The 16,715-nt window shown below is 43.1% G+C and overlaps 4 protein-coding genes across 5 annotated transcripts in view; 3 read left to right on the plus strand and 1 right to left on the minus strand.

Annotated features, from left to right (window-relative positions):
* LOC117141399 (DNA polymerase epsilon subunit 2) overlaps positions 1-16,715 on the minus strand; it is a 78,976-nt gene that overhangs the window by 51,002 nt on the left and 11,259 nt on the right. Inside the window, exon 3 of one of the 2 annotated variants that reach the window (XM_033304818.1) lies at positions 8,839-9,282. The exons of the other annotated variant lie outside the window; for it this stretch is intronic. The gene's annotated coding sequence lies outside the window, so the exon portion shown is untranslated. Of the gene's footprint in view, positions 1-8,838; positions 9,283-16,715 lie in introns of those variants that run through there. 2 annotated transcript variants of the gene reach the window in all.
* On the plus strand, positions 2,059-4,081 carry LOC117141397 (4-coumarate--CoA ligase 1). The gene is made up of 3 exons (XM_033304816.1): positions 2,059-2,320; positions 2,377-2,888; positions 2,940-4,081. Exons 1-3 carry the CDS (start codon positions 2,153-2,155, stop codon positions 3,895-3,897), a joined length of 1,638 nt encoding a protein of 545 aa, XP_033160707.1. The 5' UTR covers positions 2,059-2,152; the 3' UTR covers positions 3,898-4,081.
* LOC117141398 (luciferin 4-monooxygenase) lies at positions 4,093-6,020 on the plus strand. The gene is made up of 3 exons (XM_033304817.1): positions 4,093-4,353; positions 4,411-4,922; positions 4,975-6,020. Exons 1-3 carry the CDS (start codon positions 4,186-4,188, stop codon positions 5,930-5,932), a joined length of 1,638 nt encoding a protein of 545 aa, XP_033160708.1. The 5' UTR covers positions 4,093-4,185; the 3' UTR covers positions 5,933-6,020.
* On the plus strand, positions 12,873-14,747 carry LOC117141401 (B-cell lymphoma/leukemia 11B). The gene has a single exon (XM_033304823.1). It carries the CDS (start codon positions 12,965-12,967, stop codon positions 14,354-14,356), a length of 1,392 nt encoding a protein of 463 aa, XP_033160714.1. The 5' UTR covers positions 12,873-12,964; the 3' UTR covers positions 14,357-14,747.

The raw sequence follows: 16,715 nt of genomic DNA on the forward strand, positions 1-16,715 counted from the left end.
GAGCAGAAAGCTTAGGAATCTTTTCGGAGATTTTAATTTATTGTTAGTTTTTTAAGAGTAGTCACAAACTAATCTTAGACTTTTTTAGAGTCCATATGTCCATATATGAATTTATATAAATGATGTTAATAATAAAAAAATATTTTATTTTAAAAACAAAATAAACAAAAATAGAACTAAAAGTGCTGACCAAAGTTGGGATCGAACCGCAACCACCAGCGCTCTAGAAAGACTCATTAGACAGCTAGACTACAGACTTGCCTTCATATATTTGTTGTAGACGTTTCTGACTGACATAGTTTAATAGCTATGAAACTCAGCCCGACCAGCAGATGGCGTATCGTATCGGCTGCAAGTTCATACAATGCTCGCTAGATGTCGCCGATATGTTTTTAGTACAAAATAGAATAACGCCATCATCATTAGCGGCCAAATATGGAACTTATTAAAACGAAATTATGTAGCATACTTTTAAGCTATTTATATAAAGAAAAGACTTTTTATGATCAAAAATAAATTACAATAAACAATTGGGTAAACATTTTCTTGCTCCTGAACAATAACGTATCCCTTAAAGAGATAAGCAGATTTTCGGCAATCCCTTAAGCCACACGCTCTGCAGAAGGTACGATAAGTTTTACCAGCGAAACTTGGCAATCCTTTGCGGATGCAATTTAGAATTAATTATGGGCCGCTTACTTGCCACTTGCCACTTGGGCGGCAACTTTTTGGGGGCGAGCGGAGAACGGCCGACGCAGCCGCAACTTCGGACCAGCTTGTGCTGAGGTTACAAATTCTCATATGTCGCCACACAAACACACACAGGACGAAATGTGATGGACAGAAGGACATTTGGGGGCGAGGAGGTTCGGGGGATTGGGAGCAGTTGACACAAGAGCATTTAACGCTTCAGCACGTTTTCAATTCAATTTCACATCTTGAAGGCTGCGCCAAGGAAGCCGAGGCGTTGGAGCGTGCGAAAACTTAAGCAGACGCACCGAGCATGACAAACGAGGCTAAGGACAATGCCGCCAGGATAATGATAATGAAAGCGAATCATGGGCGCTGCAAGACGGCGGGCGTGGCCGGATAAAAAACGGAAGCTAGTGCTTCTTAATGAAGATGCCTGCAGTGGCAGCCTTGCAATAAATCAACAAATTACGCGGCAAGGGCTGCCCAGGGCTTTGTATCTCGCAGATACCGAGATACTTGGCCATATTTGTGCGCAGAAACAATAAGTGAACCGCTTAAAAATGCATAAATCAAGGCCCAAAACGCAGCCAAGGGAACTGAAACAAAAGCGAAGCGAGAAGCAACTGTCAAAATGATAATCGCCAACAACTGTTGAGGCTGTCTTGGCCGTATGACAAATGTTGTCGACTCGAAAAGGGGGTGTATGTGTTATCCAAAACACCACCCACCACGCACTGGCCGAAATCAATGTTTGAAAAACACATTTTACTTATTAGTTCGCTTTGTTTGCGGGGGACAGGCTCACTCAAAATAGCGCATCATAATGGGACAGAGCAGAACTGAACGATTTCGATTCCGATCCATCCATGTCGGTCATAATCGTAAAAACAAATGCAAAACGCAAAAGCCAAATTCCTGACAGCACATTCCCCCAATTGTCAACCCCTTAATCCACTTGTTTTCCCAAACCCATAATCCTCTCTTTGACGGCTGCCCATTATCATAATCTTATTGTTGTTGGTGGTGGTGGAGATTCCAGCTGGCCCAGTTGACCATTTGCTGAAACACTTTTCGACATCTTGTTGAGTATTTTGCTATGGGATGCAATCTCAAAATCGGATTATCAGCGGTCATGAAAACAGTCTTGGCAATTAATCATTGCTTAAGTAAACATAAATACTAAATATGATTAGTATGGCAACAGTGAGGAAATAATTGATTGGTAGATGAAATAAATTCACTTATGAACAAAACTTTTAGTACATTTTTCATATCTTAGTGAAATATCGATATAACATGTTAGTTGATAATGGTGAGACCCTACTTGAAGCTTTAAATTCGAGATCCTACGCCTATCACTTTCGTTTTTATGGTATTGCGTAAGCATCAAAGAACTTAGATGCAAAGAAAGATATAGAAATTATAAGCCTCCATTTTAATTCTTAACGTAATATACAAAATGGGTGAATTGCAAGCGGGAAAATCGCCCTTTAAGACAAGAAACACCTATGATGAAAACTTAAAGATCTGGAGTGGTGGCGAAAAGCGCAGTTTATTCTCCCCAGATTTGTCCATCGGAGAGATTATCTTTCAACAAATGGAGCGCAATCCTATGCTCACTGCCCAGGTATTTAACAAATTTGCCACAAGCAATATTTATATTCATCGAAACAAAACCTTTAGATTTCAGTTACAGAAGACACTGAGCTGACCTGGAAAGATATTCATACAAATGCGATGAAGGTGGCAAGTTATATGCGTAAACTGGGCCTGGAACAAGGTGACTTTGTGGGAGTCATTGGTAGGTTGACCACCCACTTGACTGCTCTGGCCTATGCATGTTTCTTTAATGGAACTCCTTATCATGCTCTACACACCGAATACGAACAATCTGCCATCGAGAGACTGTTCGGAATAACCAAGCCACGCTTAATCTTCTGTGATGGAGATGAGTTTGAGAAAGTTCAAGCAGCCACCAAAGGCCTTCAGGCACAAATAGTAACCATGCGTAATCACCCGGTAGGAACACTGAGAATCCAGGATATTTTAACCACTCCCGTGGAGACGAACTTCCGGCCAGTGCGTCTGAAAGACGGCACTGATCAACTACTGGCCATTCTTAGCTCTTCGGGAACCTCCGGCCTTCCAAAGGCAGTCACCATTAGCAATAGTCACCAGATTATTGGGAGTTTTCTGTAAATATTACTACCTTAATTTTATACACCCATCTAATTTATTCTTTTCAGACCCGTGGATAGCTCGATTATTCAGTATAACCCAAACACCTTAGATTGGGCATCAGGCATCACGATGACCATCAATGCAGCCGTGTTTAGCTTGACTAGTATAATAGAAGACTGTGACTTTGATCCTGCCAATTTTTGTGGCCTAATTGAGAAGTACAAAATATCGATGGTGTTCGTAAGTTCCTCGCAATTGGCGATGCTGTCCAATTGCCCGGAATTCTATGCGGCGGACCTATCATCCGTGAAGTATTTCTTTTACGGCGGATCAAACTGCTCACTGGAAGCCCAGAACAAAATTCGCAGCCGTCTAAGCAACGATTGTGTAAATTTCAGTTATACACTAACCGAGTTGAACAGCACCGGATGCCTAAACTTCAACTTCGATGAGAAACCCAATTCAGTGGGTCGTCCTGTTAGAGGTATTCAAATTAAGATAGTCAACGAGCTGGGGGAAGCACAGGGACCCAATGTCGTGGGCGAGATATGCTTTAATAATGGTCAAAAGTGGTCTGGTTACTACAAGAATGCGGAAGAAACGAAGAAGATGCAGGACTCGGGGAACTGGTTTCACACCGGAGACCTGGGCTACATGGACGAGGATGGATATCTGTTCATAATAGATCGCTTGAAGGATATGCTCAAGTATCAGACCATTATGTATTACCCCAGCGAGATTGAAAGTGTCATCGCCGAAATGCCAAATGTTGTGGAGGCTTGTGTCTTTGGCATTTGGGATCCAGTTAATGGAGATAAGGCAGCCGCTTCAGTGGTCAAGAAACCAGGAACCCAACTGGAGGCCCAGGATGTGGTGGAGTATGTAAGGAAGCGTATACCTGCCAAATTTAAGCAGTTGAATGGAGGAGCTTTAATTGTGGATCACATTATTCAGAGTGGCAATAGAAAACCAAACAGAGCGTCCACAAAAGCAGAGTTTTTAAGAATTATGGACAAAAATTAGTTTTTAATATTTAATTATTGTAATGTTTATGCTGTTGCATTTGTATTTGTATTGTATTTGTATTTGTATTTGAATTTGTTGTATTTATCGTAAGCTTTTTTAGAGGTTCGCCATATAACGCATTTTTTCTTATTCGCTGAGTAAAATAATACCGAAATATATCGATTACAAAATGGTTAATACAGCTGATCTGCCGTTAGTATGTTATAAAATAGCATAGTTGATACGAGGGGTTATAATCGTATAATTTACTTAATAACTACTGATCTATTCAGGATTTATTTTATAATGAGTGAAATGGAAGTAAAGCAAAAGCTGTTGAACGCGACGTGCACTTATGATGATAAACTCAAGATCTGGAGTGGTCGTAAAGCACAGAGTTTATTCTCGCCAGATTTGTCCATCGGAGAGATTGTCTTTGGGGAAATGGTAAACCATCCGAAGCTCATTGCCCAGGTAGGTTTCCCTTCTCTCGATATCAGAGAAATTTATGCATTTGCTATGAATCCTCAGATCTCGATCACGGAGGACACCGTACTGACCCGTGAAGAACTTCATATGAATGCGATGCGAGTGGCAAGTTATATGAGGAATATGGGCTTGGGGCAAACTGATATAGTGGGGGTCATGGGCAGACACACGACTCACTTATCAGCTGTGGCATATGCATGTTTCTTCAACGGAACCCCCTTCCACGCCCTTCACAATGCCTACGAAGAGGCATGCATCGCCAAACTTTTTGGACTCACGAAACCCCGTTTGATTTTCTGCGATGGTGATGAGTATGAAAAGGTTAAGTCGGCCACCAAGGACCTCCAGGTAACGATAGTCACCATGCGAAATCATCCGAGGGGATCAGTGAGGATCCAGGATGTTCTGACCACTCCAGTGATGCAGAACTTTCAACCAGTTCGTCTCAAAGATGGCATCGATCACACTCTGGCCATTCTCAGTTCTTCCGGCACCTCCGGCTTTCCAAAGGCAGTTACCATCAGCAATAGTCACAAGATCATTGTGGACTACATGTAAATATAGTTAAATACTTTTATTACATTTTCTTAAACAACTACACTTCAGGGCAATTAATAACTCCACTATTCAGTATACGTCGAGCACCCTGGACTGGTTCTCGGGTCTTTTGATGGCCATCATCTCTGGTGTGTTCAGTACCACTAGTATTATTGCGGACTGTGACTTTAATCCTGGGCTATTATGTCGAGCCATTGGAAAGTATAAGATATCGATGGTGCTTTTAAGTAGCTCCTACCTAGCCATGTTTGCCAACAGCCCAGAGTTCCAATCGGCTGACCTATCTTCATTAAAATACGTGTTTTTTGGAGGATCAAGCTGTTCTCTGGAAGTTCAGCGTAAAGTTCGCAGCCATCTTAGCCACGATTGCCTAAATTTTTGCTACGGCCTAACTGAGCTCAACAGTGCGGGCAGCGTTAACGTAAATTTCGATGAGAAACCCAATTCAGTGGGACGTCCGATTAGGGGCATACAAATTAAGATATTAGACGAGCAGGGTGAAGCTCAAGGACCCAATGTCGTGGGAGAGATATGCTTCAACAATGGTCAAAAATGGTTGGGTTACTACCAAAATCCCGATGAAACCAGGAAAATTCAAGACTCTGAGAACTGGATTCACACAGGGGACCTGGGCTATGTGGATGAGGATGGATATCTATTTGTTATCGATCGCCTAAAGGATATGCTGAAGTATCAGAACATAATGTATTATCCCAGTGAGATTGAGAATGTCATCGCCGAAATGCCGAATGTGATCGAGGCTTGTGTGTTTGGCATTTGGGATCCAGTAAATGGAGATGAGGCAGCAGCATCGGTGGTCAAGAAACCGGGTACCCAACTGGAAGCCCAGGATGTGGTGGACTTCGTACGGAAGCGCATAACTGCTAAGTTTAAGCAGCTAAACGGTGGAGCTTTAATTGTAGATCAAATTGTGGGATGTGGTAACAGAAAAACCAACAGATCGGCTGTGAAAGAACACTTTATAAATAATTATAACCATAACTAGTAGTATCAACTGTTTTCGGCCATATATTTATAAGAATAGGAATGTGAAGTAAGCATGCACAATAAAATCTAAGCTAGTACCTCCTCTACTCATTTGTTCATTAGATCTTCACCAGAAATTAAACTCTTCTCTTGCCCTTACTTACCCCTACTTACTTGCAACCAACCCCATGTGGGAAAACTGTGGTCTATTAAAATATGCGCATATGTAATCAGTAACCACTAAGCAGACAGCAATGGTCCGCTACCAAAAACGAATCAACCACTTAGCACTCAATTGAAAATTGAAAAGTGTGACCCAGTTTAAAAGGACTTTTAAAAGAAGATTTGGCGAAACGCTTAACGTAATTGCCAATGCCCATTTGCAGCGTCAACATTTCGACATATGAGGAATGTTCGAATGCTTTTATAGGACCCAAGCACATATGGGAGAATCCTTCGTAATGGATGCCATAATTCCGCGCTAATGTTGCAAAAATCTGCAAAGCTGGATGAGTTGCAACAACAACAATGACAACAACAACAGCATCGGCTCGAACAGCGACAACAATGGGAACTAAGCTCATAAATTACCATGACAATGGAATTATGCTCTAATCCACCCCGAAAAGTTATTGAACTCTCCGACTGAAACTGAAGCCACAAGCGTAAATCTTGCCTGCCTGTCATAAATTTCGCTGTTTTCGCATTCGATTTTGGTTTTTCGATGCGATTGGAATTGGAATAGGAATATTATTTATACGCATGAAGCAATCGCTGAAAATGAAATCGCAATTTTAATTCAATTAGCCGCAGCGGAAATATCGCGAATGGATACCATTCTTATTCCTCTTACTTCTTTCCACAATTACTTCTCGTTTAAGGCAGACTTCAAAAGTAAATGTAGAGTAAATTTATTCCGCATGATTAATTCAAGATTCGATTTTGAAAATCAACAGCAAATTGAAGGTAGGTATTTGGTTGGGTACGGGCCAAATACAATAATAAAAAAAAAGCTGAGCAAAGTAAAATATTTGTTCAAAGTGTTTGAACTAGAAGCGCAGGCAAGCGAAATCAAAGAAACGAAGTCATTACATATGATAATGCAGTCGAATTGGCGGCAGGGAAAACTAATGTTATGAAAATTCGATGAGCACAAAAATTATAGATGGAAAGGAAGAAAAGCATTGAGGAGGCCTACAAAAATTCAGTCAGTAACTTAAAGAAATTGAAAAAAGCATATACTATGGCTATTCTAGACTTAACATCTATTGTTAATAAGTTAAAACCAGTTTCCTAGCTTGCAGAGACAATTATAAATATACATATATGGGTGTTAGTCTAAGTTTATCTATGATCTGTTTAGACTCAGTCGTAAAACACCATACTTAAAATTCTTTTGAACTATATTTATCCACTTAACCTATGTACATATATATATTTAAGGTTTCAAGCTAGCTGATCTAAATGAAGATCTTTCAAAGATTCCTATCATATTAATGGCATTCCAACTCGTCGCAGATTCAAATGCATGGCATAGATCAATCTAAAGCAAAGTCAATTGGGAATTTAGCGGCAACCGCAACTGATCGAAGCACGGCTGGATGGGTATCTAAGCCCAAAGGGACCAGCATATGCTGATGCCACATTAGATCGACAACTCACTTGTCAGTCTGTCGGGCTGTGCGGCACCAGCCGGCGGCGATGGTTATCGCCCAACTATGGACCAGTTCCAATCAGAGAGTCAAAGAGCGAAGGACACTCGGGGGAACTGGAAACCGGGAAACCTCGTAAATCGCAACTTGGGAACTCGAGAATCCCGCGGCGCAGCGCATTTCTACGCGCATATGTCAGCATTTTTATCAAATTGGAAACGAAAAATGCTGCACTAACAGCATTTTGTGGTTTTCAGCATAATTAAAGGCAGACGGAGAACCCCCCGGACAAACGCCCCGGACAGATCGTAAACGTCGAAAAACGTAAGGTGTCGTCCGGACGGGGTTGCGAATGTGCGGGATTTCGAGAGGAAGGAGTGGTTGCGATTGGGAGTGCACCGTTCGGCGAGTTAACAAAGCCATAAATGGACCATAAACTAAACACTTTTTAAACGACGAACGGGGGCTGGGACTTCGAAGGACCTCGGAGAGTCCTTGTTACCATTGTCGAAATCGCACAGATGTTTGCTCAGCGCGAGTGTGATTTCATTGCTGCCCAGCGCATAACTAGCGACCCTTCAATTAAAGGGTAGTTTTCATCGTTTTCGAACCGCTCACAGTGGTTCTTCCGGCAATTGGAACTGTGCCGCACCAGAACCACCGAGCACTCTGCATTCCGAGCTGATTAGATCTGATTTAGCAACCCGATTCCGCCCTGTCACTTGGACAGACAGACAGAGAAACAGGTTCAGTTTGCTGGGCAGGGTCACAATTTATGGCACCAGAAAACGTATTGAGCAACTTTAAATGCGGGTCATCCCATCCAGTTGTATGTGGATGAGGGTTACCTCGTACTCCGTACTCCATACTCCGAGATGGTGGCAACTGGTGGTAATGACGGTGTTCGCCGGTGGTGACTTGGTGGTCGCTTCATTTGTGCAACTTCGCTGAGCATACGCTGCACATCCGACCCAAGCCGTAGAATCTGCCAAATGTTGCATGTTTTTCTTATGAATATGTTATACAAGTGGTACTGGAATTTTAAGGACCGAAGATGAAATTCCCCTTAAGAGTTATTAAAATAGAATGGGAACAAAATATGAAACCATACAATATTTACATAAATATTTAAGAAATCCAAATAAGAATAAAAATATGCATTTTATTTCTTGGCTACCTTGACTTTCTTAAGCTTCTACATGTTTACAAAAATATGTTTCACAAAAAGTAAATAAAACAAAAAACATATAAAATTTTAAAACTTATATATAATTATAATATAGTGACATAAAGTTCTCGAATATACCCTGTAAAGTTCGAGAGTCTAAAGTGGGTGTTCCTGTTCCGGCTTGCTGACGACTCTTCTGGTCCACTTGAAGAGCTCTTGACATTATGGCTATCCAGCAACCACGTGCAACACTTGGCAACTGTTGCGAGTTCCGTTTGTGTCCTACGAGTTCGAATTGTGAGTTTCAGCTGCGGAAAATATTGCCACATCGGGGCACATAAATATTTATGCCGCATTCGATTGAAAGCTTCTCAAGCGTAAGCATTTTAGATAAAGTCCCAGGCAACCATAATCCACCCATTCAGGTGCATTTGTGGCATCGTTCGCGTTTTGCATATGACAGCAGAAAATGTTTTTGTGGCTTGATTTGATTGCAGGCGAATGTGCGTCTCGAACTGATTGGACCAACTCGACGCACAGCAAACAGGGCTGGAATCGGAATCGGAATAGACATCGTCATCAGCCGATTTGTTAACCAAAACAAGGGCTCTAATCCGACTAAGACTAAACTGGGAGCAACCACAAGATCCACCACCACCACCACTGACCCTCGGGCCTTGTTAGAACGAAGAGTGCGACCCTCGTTCGCGCATTTTTAATCCGTTTAAATGAATGACAGTCTAATTGGAGGATTTGGCAAACTGGAGGACGAGCCAGGGCCAGAAGGCACCTTAATAGTGACAAAGTCCTTGCCATATGCTTCGAAAAAACCACATGTTATTCACGGTATTTAAACAAACAGCAACAGGGGCTGTCGAAGCTGACAACTACCCTCCAAAATACTCCAGTTCCAGCCCTCCAAGGAACAAATTCCTCCAACCCTCATACAATTAGGTTCTCGTCCTGCTCACATGAAATCCAATTCGAATTTTTATTTAATGCGCGAAAAGCACTTGATTGGATCCGGAACAGGACTCGAGTTTTAGTTTACTCCGTACTCTGGGGACACTGCGAGTCCTGAGGGTTGGCAAGTGCAGGATTCTTGCAGGATGCAATCTGTATGGTAAAACTCGATGGAAACTTCCACTGCGCCAGCACAACATAATGCACTGAACAAAAAGCTTTAAAGATTATGATAAAACTTATCGCATATCAAATCTTCAAACCCGTTTATATGATACCCGATGCTATCTGTTTAACACTATGAAATAATATCTGAATATAATTTGAATATGTTATAAAACACAATTAAAGGTACAGACGTAATTTGCTAAACAACCCTCATGGTTACAAATTACAATATTATGTGTTTCTTTTTGTTGGGAATTGGAAGTTAACCTGCAGAAGTTCAACCATTTTACTTTTCTGTGCACTCAGTGCGCTTAGATCTCCAGGCAGCAAGAAGCTGTTTCCTCCAGGATTTCCACACAAAACACAAAGATTACGGGAGACAGGCAGCACATTAACATCAAGCGAGGCCACAATCTCCACGGAAAAGGTGTCTGCTGTCTCCGGAATAAACGTAGCCAGTTTTGCGCTAAACTTGAAGCAATTAGCATTTACATTTTGCTATCTTACCAGGGATAATTGAAACCCGGCGAGGATGCCATGGCCGGGCATAAGGAGCACGTAGCTGTGTCTAAACTTGAGTCGAGAGATTGCCATCTTAGTTTTTAATTTGCTTCCTGGGAGATTTCCTCGCTTTTGCTCGCATTTCCTCCGGTCTCGACTTAATCACACAAAGGCAATTTCACGCCTTTTTGCGCTTTGTCTCGGCCTGACAACGGGGGAATCACTTTGTCACTTGGCAGTTTGATGTATCGACAGGCGCTAAACCAAACAACCAACCCACCTAAAGTTCCATCCCCTGGCTCAGTGACAAGCCAAAATCTTCTAGTTAGCAATAGAGCGAGATCAGCAGGGGTAGATAAGCCTTTGGGTTTAGTGGAAATTTTGTGCTCGATTTGTATATCGGAGATTTTCATTAGTTTCCGCAGAAAATATTTACTCCAATGGACTGAAAATGTGTTCGGGATTTTCACTTGACTTCAATTGTGCACACGTGTCACATATGTGAGAGAGTCCAATTGAAATGGGGGTAATTTCTGGTGAGATGTGACAATACGTAATATATTGAGGAAATTGGTCTGATGTAAGATAAGATATCTGGTCACAATAGGATATAGATTAACTTACTCAGACTGCATCATTTAATAGGCTATGGTAAGCCAATTAATTCTTATATATTTTAAAATGATTTTCCATCAACTTTAAGCATTAGCTGCATCACACATTTGAACATCCAATTTTATTTATCAATTTAATATCCCATCAGGATTGTTCGATCGGCAATTAATTAAATACAAACTAAACAATATTTTTAATGAAATGGCCATGTTGGAAGGCAATCATGTGTTTAATATTAATTTCGTCGACAGCCAACATGGCGGCCATGCGAATTATAGGCTACAGCTCACAGATACTCAATCGCACCCATACACACACACGCACGCACACTCGGCTGGTGGCTATAAATATTAATTAAAAATGCAACTCATATGGCAAGTGGAACAATTAGCACCTGAAAATATGCAAACATTAAATTGCCGCTGCTGCAGCCACATGGCTTGCAAACAAAAAGTGCAACAAAAGAGTCGAAAATTTAAATAAAATATACATACACCCCATAGCTGCAAGCCTTGTTCACGACTGACCATAACAGACACATATTTTGTCCTGGCAATGGCCACATCCTCGCATCCGGTCTGCCAGGACCTAGGGTCTAGCCGGACAAAAAAGGGAAATAAACGGGGATCAGAACGAGACGGAAAACGAACGGAAGGCATTGCACAATTTGCTATTGTTGCATGTGCATATTTACTGGGCATTTGCCACTTTTTCCACATAGCGCCAACTTAACTGACAAATAAATATTTCGGTACGTTGAAAGATTTCGACGCTCAACAGTCGCCTACAAAACGGGGGAACCCCAATTCGTGAGCATGTATGTGTGGTTGTGTTTGGCAATATGTAAAAGCTACGCGCAGCATATACTCAAAATCCAAGCCAACAGCAACAAACGCAACAAATACAGCAGCACAGAACATGGCCACATATTCACACAATCTCGCTGGCGCTGCTAAAAAATCGACAAAAACAACCTGTTCGGAAACACTTGCAACAAGGACATCACCGCCGACAGAGACGGGCATAGAGCCAGACAGAGAGGGCAGGTCCTGCCATATTTTCGGGGTGGGTGTGAGAGGCAAAGCGTAAGAGAGAGAGCACCAGCGAGAGAGAGCGGTCAGGATCAAGCACCGCCTCCTTTCGGAAAGAGATGAGTGCACAGTGGGCGAAACTGGGAAATTTTTTGGAAAATTCATGCAGATAAATAAAATGTTTCGGCAAAAAATTAAATTGAAACTAGGCAAAAAATGGAAAATATTTTAAAAACTTCACTTGATGAACTTTAAGTGCTTAAGTAAATTGATTGATAGCAACTACTTTAAGATTTTCAACTCTTTTGAATAAACAAGAGTAACTTTTCATTTAGATGTCCCTTGTTTTAAGCTTAATAAATTAGGTTTTTGAAATAAAATAAAAACCCAACATTAAGGGACATGAATGTGAAGCCCATAGTACCAATGCATCACATACAGCACAACAAGGTTTTCGAGCAAGCCAACCTGTCCGTGGATGCCAGCCAACCAGGAGTCGTCCTGGCCAGGACTCGCACAATAAAACCACAGAATATGTTCGCCAACTGGCAAAGCAGATGGAACGCTGGAGAGACGGAGAGTGGGCCAGAGAAAGAGAGGGAAGACCGCTGGAAAAAGAGAGGACAAGCGGGAGTGAAAGAGCAAGAACAGGAACATAAGGGTGGTGCTCTCTGCAGGACCTGAATCTGAACAGACTCCGAGCAGAATCAGGACAGATGGGCCAAGTGCCGCGAGTGCGGAGAGTTGCTTTTTCCCAATTGAATGGGACAATATGAGAATACGAGAATTCCAACTGGACGCGGTGGTTGTGGCAGCGGGTACTTAAAGAGGAACAGATTGCGGGCGGCCAGCAGTCGAAACTGGAATTTCGAATCGCAAGGAACTACATAGAACCAAAGACACAAAGTCCCCACCAGAGCCAAGTGAAAGTCGAAAAGTGTATTGAAGTGAAAATGAATCTGCTCATGGATAGCATGCCGTCGCACGCGAATCCTGGCCAGCGTCGCACCACGCCGCCTCAGCACGCCGAGCTTAGGATCTCTACATCACCGCAACAGTCGCCGCAGCAGAATCAAACCACTAATCACAATAACAACAATGAGACACCCACATCGCCAGCCGGTGGAAAGACCACTCTTAAACGCGCCTTTGATGTGGCCTTCCTCATGATGCCCGATGAGCGGATCAAGCAAAAGCAGGCCGAGAAGCAGGCTCGCCTCCAGGAGGCACTGCACCATCATCACCACCAACAGCAGCAACAGCAGCAGCAGATGAGCCACTATCCCACAGATTTGTCTCCCCGAGGAGCCTCTTCGCAGCCACCTTCGCCGGCGGCACTGGAGTACATCAGTCTGTTGGAGGCACGCCAGCGGTATCCACAGATCAGCATCCGTTCGCCGCGGGTTTATGATGATCCCAGTGTGGTCATACCCCTGGTGGATTCTCCCGAGGCTCCGTCAACTTCTTCACCACCACCGCCCATGCGCAGCGCTTTTACCAAGGTGGCCTCCTCGTCGCTGTCCACTTCATCATCCTCACCATCGACAACTTCACGTTTGGAGTCACCGGTGGATGTGGGAGCTCCACCATTGAGTCCCGATCAGCTGAGCTGTCACTCGATAAGTCCACCATTGGTTACACCTCCACCGAGAACCAATAGCGGTGGCCAAAATCCCAATCCCCTGCCAGCAAATCCCATTGTGTACCACAATTTCCGACCGGAGTATCAGTTCAACGGAGCCTTCCAGGCGGTAAATCCCATGCAGGCTCTGCAAGCACAGCAGCGCCTCAAGCAGCAGTTGTTGTACACGCGTCCACCGGGACCGGGAAATCCCAATGGTGGAGGACCTTCTATGCAGGCAAACTCACCACCGGGTCCACCGTCGGAGTTCCTGCATGCCTATCCCGGATTTGCTCCGCCACCACATCCATTTGCGGTATCCCAACCTCTCCAGAATCCCGCAGCAGCAGCCATTCTCTCCACGTTGATTCCACCCACATTGGCATCCACTTTTACTCTGACCGCTCAGAATGTGTGCGCCAAGTGCAACATAAGTTTCCGGATGACCAGTGATCTGGTGTATCACATGCGATCCCATCACAAAAGCGAGGTGGCCTGCGATCCGAATCGACGCAAGCGGGAGGAGAAACTCCGATGTCCCGTCTGCCAGGAGACTTTCAGGGAGCGACACCATCTAACGCGACACATGACCGCCCACCAGGACAAGGCCAGTGATCACCAGCCGCAGTTGGAGGACTCATCCTCCTCTGCCGGTGACAACGAGATAATCAATGTGGTCGGCGGCACACCGCCAGGTCGCCGAATGGGTGGCATGCCCAAATGATCAAAGCATTTCTTCGGATATTTTTAAGTCATCAAGTCAACTCCCAAAAAACAAAACCCGTTGGTTTAGCCCATAATGCCCATTTTCGATTGTGATATTAACTTTAATTTCCCCCACGCTCCGATTTAATTTCCCCTTAGCTTTAAATGTAGTGCAATTTGTATCTTAAACATGTAACTGGATCTCCCTGTATCTCAATTAATTATCTTTCATATCGAAGGACACGAAAGGATCTTCAGTTTCATCATTGTAAGATATTACGGTTAAGTTGCAAATATGCTTATATTAGCATTCAATGTGTGGCTGAATGTTTCAATAAAAATCTAATTGTTATGCCAATTCAATAATCATGACGTATTATTAATTAAATTTTGGGTTAAGGGGATCTGGGTTGTTGAGCTCAAGAGTGGTTATTGCGATTCTCTTTAGTTTTGAAGTATTTTAAAATCATGTTATGAAAATGAATCAAGTTTTAATTAAGCAAACGAGGGGTATAAACTTAAGAATTATTGCAATCAATATTTTTAAAAAGCTTAAACAAAATCCAACGAGTTGTCTATTCTTTCGAAGGAATATCTTTTTGTGAGCTTATATTAAGAAATCCCAAAAGACTACCGGGCTTAAAATTAAATTAATTTTTGAAAAAAGAATCCCAGGGTTTTTAGAAAGAGAAGATATCTTGATTTGGCAGCATATGGAGTTCTTTGAATTCCTGGCCGGACAACCCATTATTTCGATTGTGAGGTAGAGCGAAAACATAGGGTCCCAGGACCAGAAAAAGCACCAGATTTTCGCGGGTACCAAAAGTAACATACGCCATGTTAGTAGAGCGAAGAATATGTTCAACTTGTTAGTGCAGTGAGGCAGTGAATCCTGTAGTTGCGATTCAGTAGGATTCATTTTGGCCGCATGCAGCAATTAGATGCGGCCACAAAAACTGCGACGCCGACGCTAATGAGCTGGGAACCGAAATGGTAACAAGATGAAAGGATACTTCGGGGTTGTCCTGCGCCCAAAAGGCAGTCGTTCGTTCAGACGGCGCGACGAATACGACGAGCTTCCAGGATAACCCATCATCGCGGAGTACTAGTGCAGTTTTTGGCAAAAATGTAATTCGAATTTCAATATTTCCACACTTGCCAACCCTCCGGAATTCAGTTCCCATGAGCCTCGAATTTGTAGCGTAGCAAATTCCTACAAAGCGCAACGAATTCCTCGGGTGGTGGCTGCTCCCCCAGCGATTTTCTTGGCTCGTTGCTGCACTCAAATGAGCCACATCGAATTGCGTTGATTTAGCGTGGCCAAATCCTGTTAGCCCCGTGCCACAGAAGCCAAGCAGCCAGCCAGGATTCACACAGGACGTCTTCCTGCCTTATCGACTGATGTATCAATTGATGGCATCGCTAAACGGCAAACGCTCTGCTCCGATCCGCTCTGCTCATTGTTCCCATGATGGGATTAGCATTATATGGCTTTGTGTTCGCTGCTTGGCACTTGATAAAGACATTTTCCTAGCTTCTTTCACATGGCTAGAGTGGGGGATGGAAAACAATTGCTGGGAAAGTTAATGTAAGCAAATTGGTGTGGAGCATTAGGGTGAAGAGATAAAAGGACTTGGGGTACAAGGTGGTAAGCCTAAACAGCACTGTAAGGAGCAACGCTTAAGATTAAAGCTTATAATCAATAATATAGATATGGAAGTAATATGGATCATTTCTCATTTAAGTTTCTAATACCTATGGAAATAATTTTCATGATACCAAGATTATTGTGTTGATTTTCGCAGACATCTATGAACCCAACTGACTAGCTCAGCTCTTTTTCGCAAAACCCCGGCAGAGGAAAAAAAGTTGAAGACAATTCAAGTTTTATTTTACCGCCCATTCCTAGATATCCCGTTTATAGTCACTCGTCTTGATTTATTTCCTGCATTTCCCCAATGAGCAACTCAAGCTTCCTTTAAAAAACAATTACAACTTCCGACGCCCTCGAAAACAAACAAGCGCCACCCATATGAACTTCCATTGCCGTAAAGCGAACACATCGTCAAAATCACATTTCCCCATTTCATTTACCCGAGGAGGCCACCACATCCAGGATGGCAAGACAGACAGTTCCATGGCAGCCACTCACTCAAAACGACGCCGAGGGCAACCGCAGATTCGCCAGAACGAAGGCAACTCCATAATAAGCCTCATCATCATCCTGGCTGGGTGCTACATAATAGCAGCCATAATCACATTTCATATTTATCACATTTTTACGCCCACAACGGCAGATCCGGGTGGATCCCATTGCGCAGCGACCTGCGCCGCTTTGTTTGCCTTGCCTAACCTCGCAATTTGACCGTAAATAAATT

This window comes from Drosophila mauritiana, chromosome 3L, assembly GCF_004382145.1.
Source record: "Drosophila mauritiana strain mau12 chromosome 3L, ASM438214v1, whole genome shotgun sequence".
NCBI classification, from domain to species: Eukaryota; Metazoa; Arthropoda; class Insecta; order Diptera; family Drosophilidae; genus Drosophila; species Drosophila mauritiana.

What these genes read in the sequence shown, in the direction of transcription:
- LOC117141397 (XM_033304816.1), top strand. Translation starts at nt 2,153, where the DNA reads ATGGGTGAATTGCAAGCGGGAAAATCGCCCTTTAAGACAAGAAACACC. An exon ending in ATCCTATGCTCACTGCCCAG is followed by an intron (nt 2,321 to 2,376) that starts GTATTTAACAAA and finishes CAAAACCTTTAG; the next exon opens with ATTTCAGTTACAGAAGACAC. An exon ending in CAGATTATTGGGAGTTTTCT is followed by an intron (nt 2,889 to 2,939) that starts GTAAATATTACT and finishes TATTCTTTTCAG; the next exon opens with ACCCGTGGATAGCTCGATTA.
- LOC117141398 (XM_033304817.1), top strand. Translation starts at nt 4,186, where the DNA reads ATGAGTGAAATGGAAGTAAAGCAAAAGCTGTTGAACGCGACGTGCACT. An exon ending in ATCCGAAGCTCATTGCCCAG is followed by an intron (nt 4,354 to 4,410) that starts GTAGGTTTCCCT and finishes ATGAATCCTCAG; the next exon opens with ATCTCGATCACGGAGGACAC. An exon ending in AAGATCATTGTGGACTACAT is followed by an intron (nt 4,923 to 4,974) that starts GTAAATATAGTT and finishes ACTACACTTCAG; the next exon opens with GGCAATTAATAACTCCACTA.
- LOC117141401 (XM_033304823.1), top strand. Translation starts at nt 12,965, where the DNA reads ATGAATCTGCTCATGGATAGCATGCCGTCGCACGCGAATCCTGGCCAG.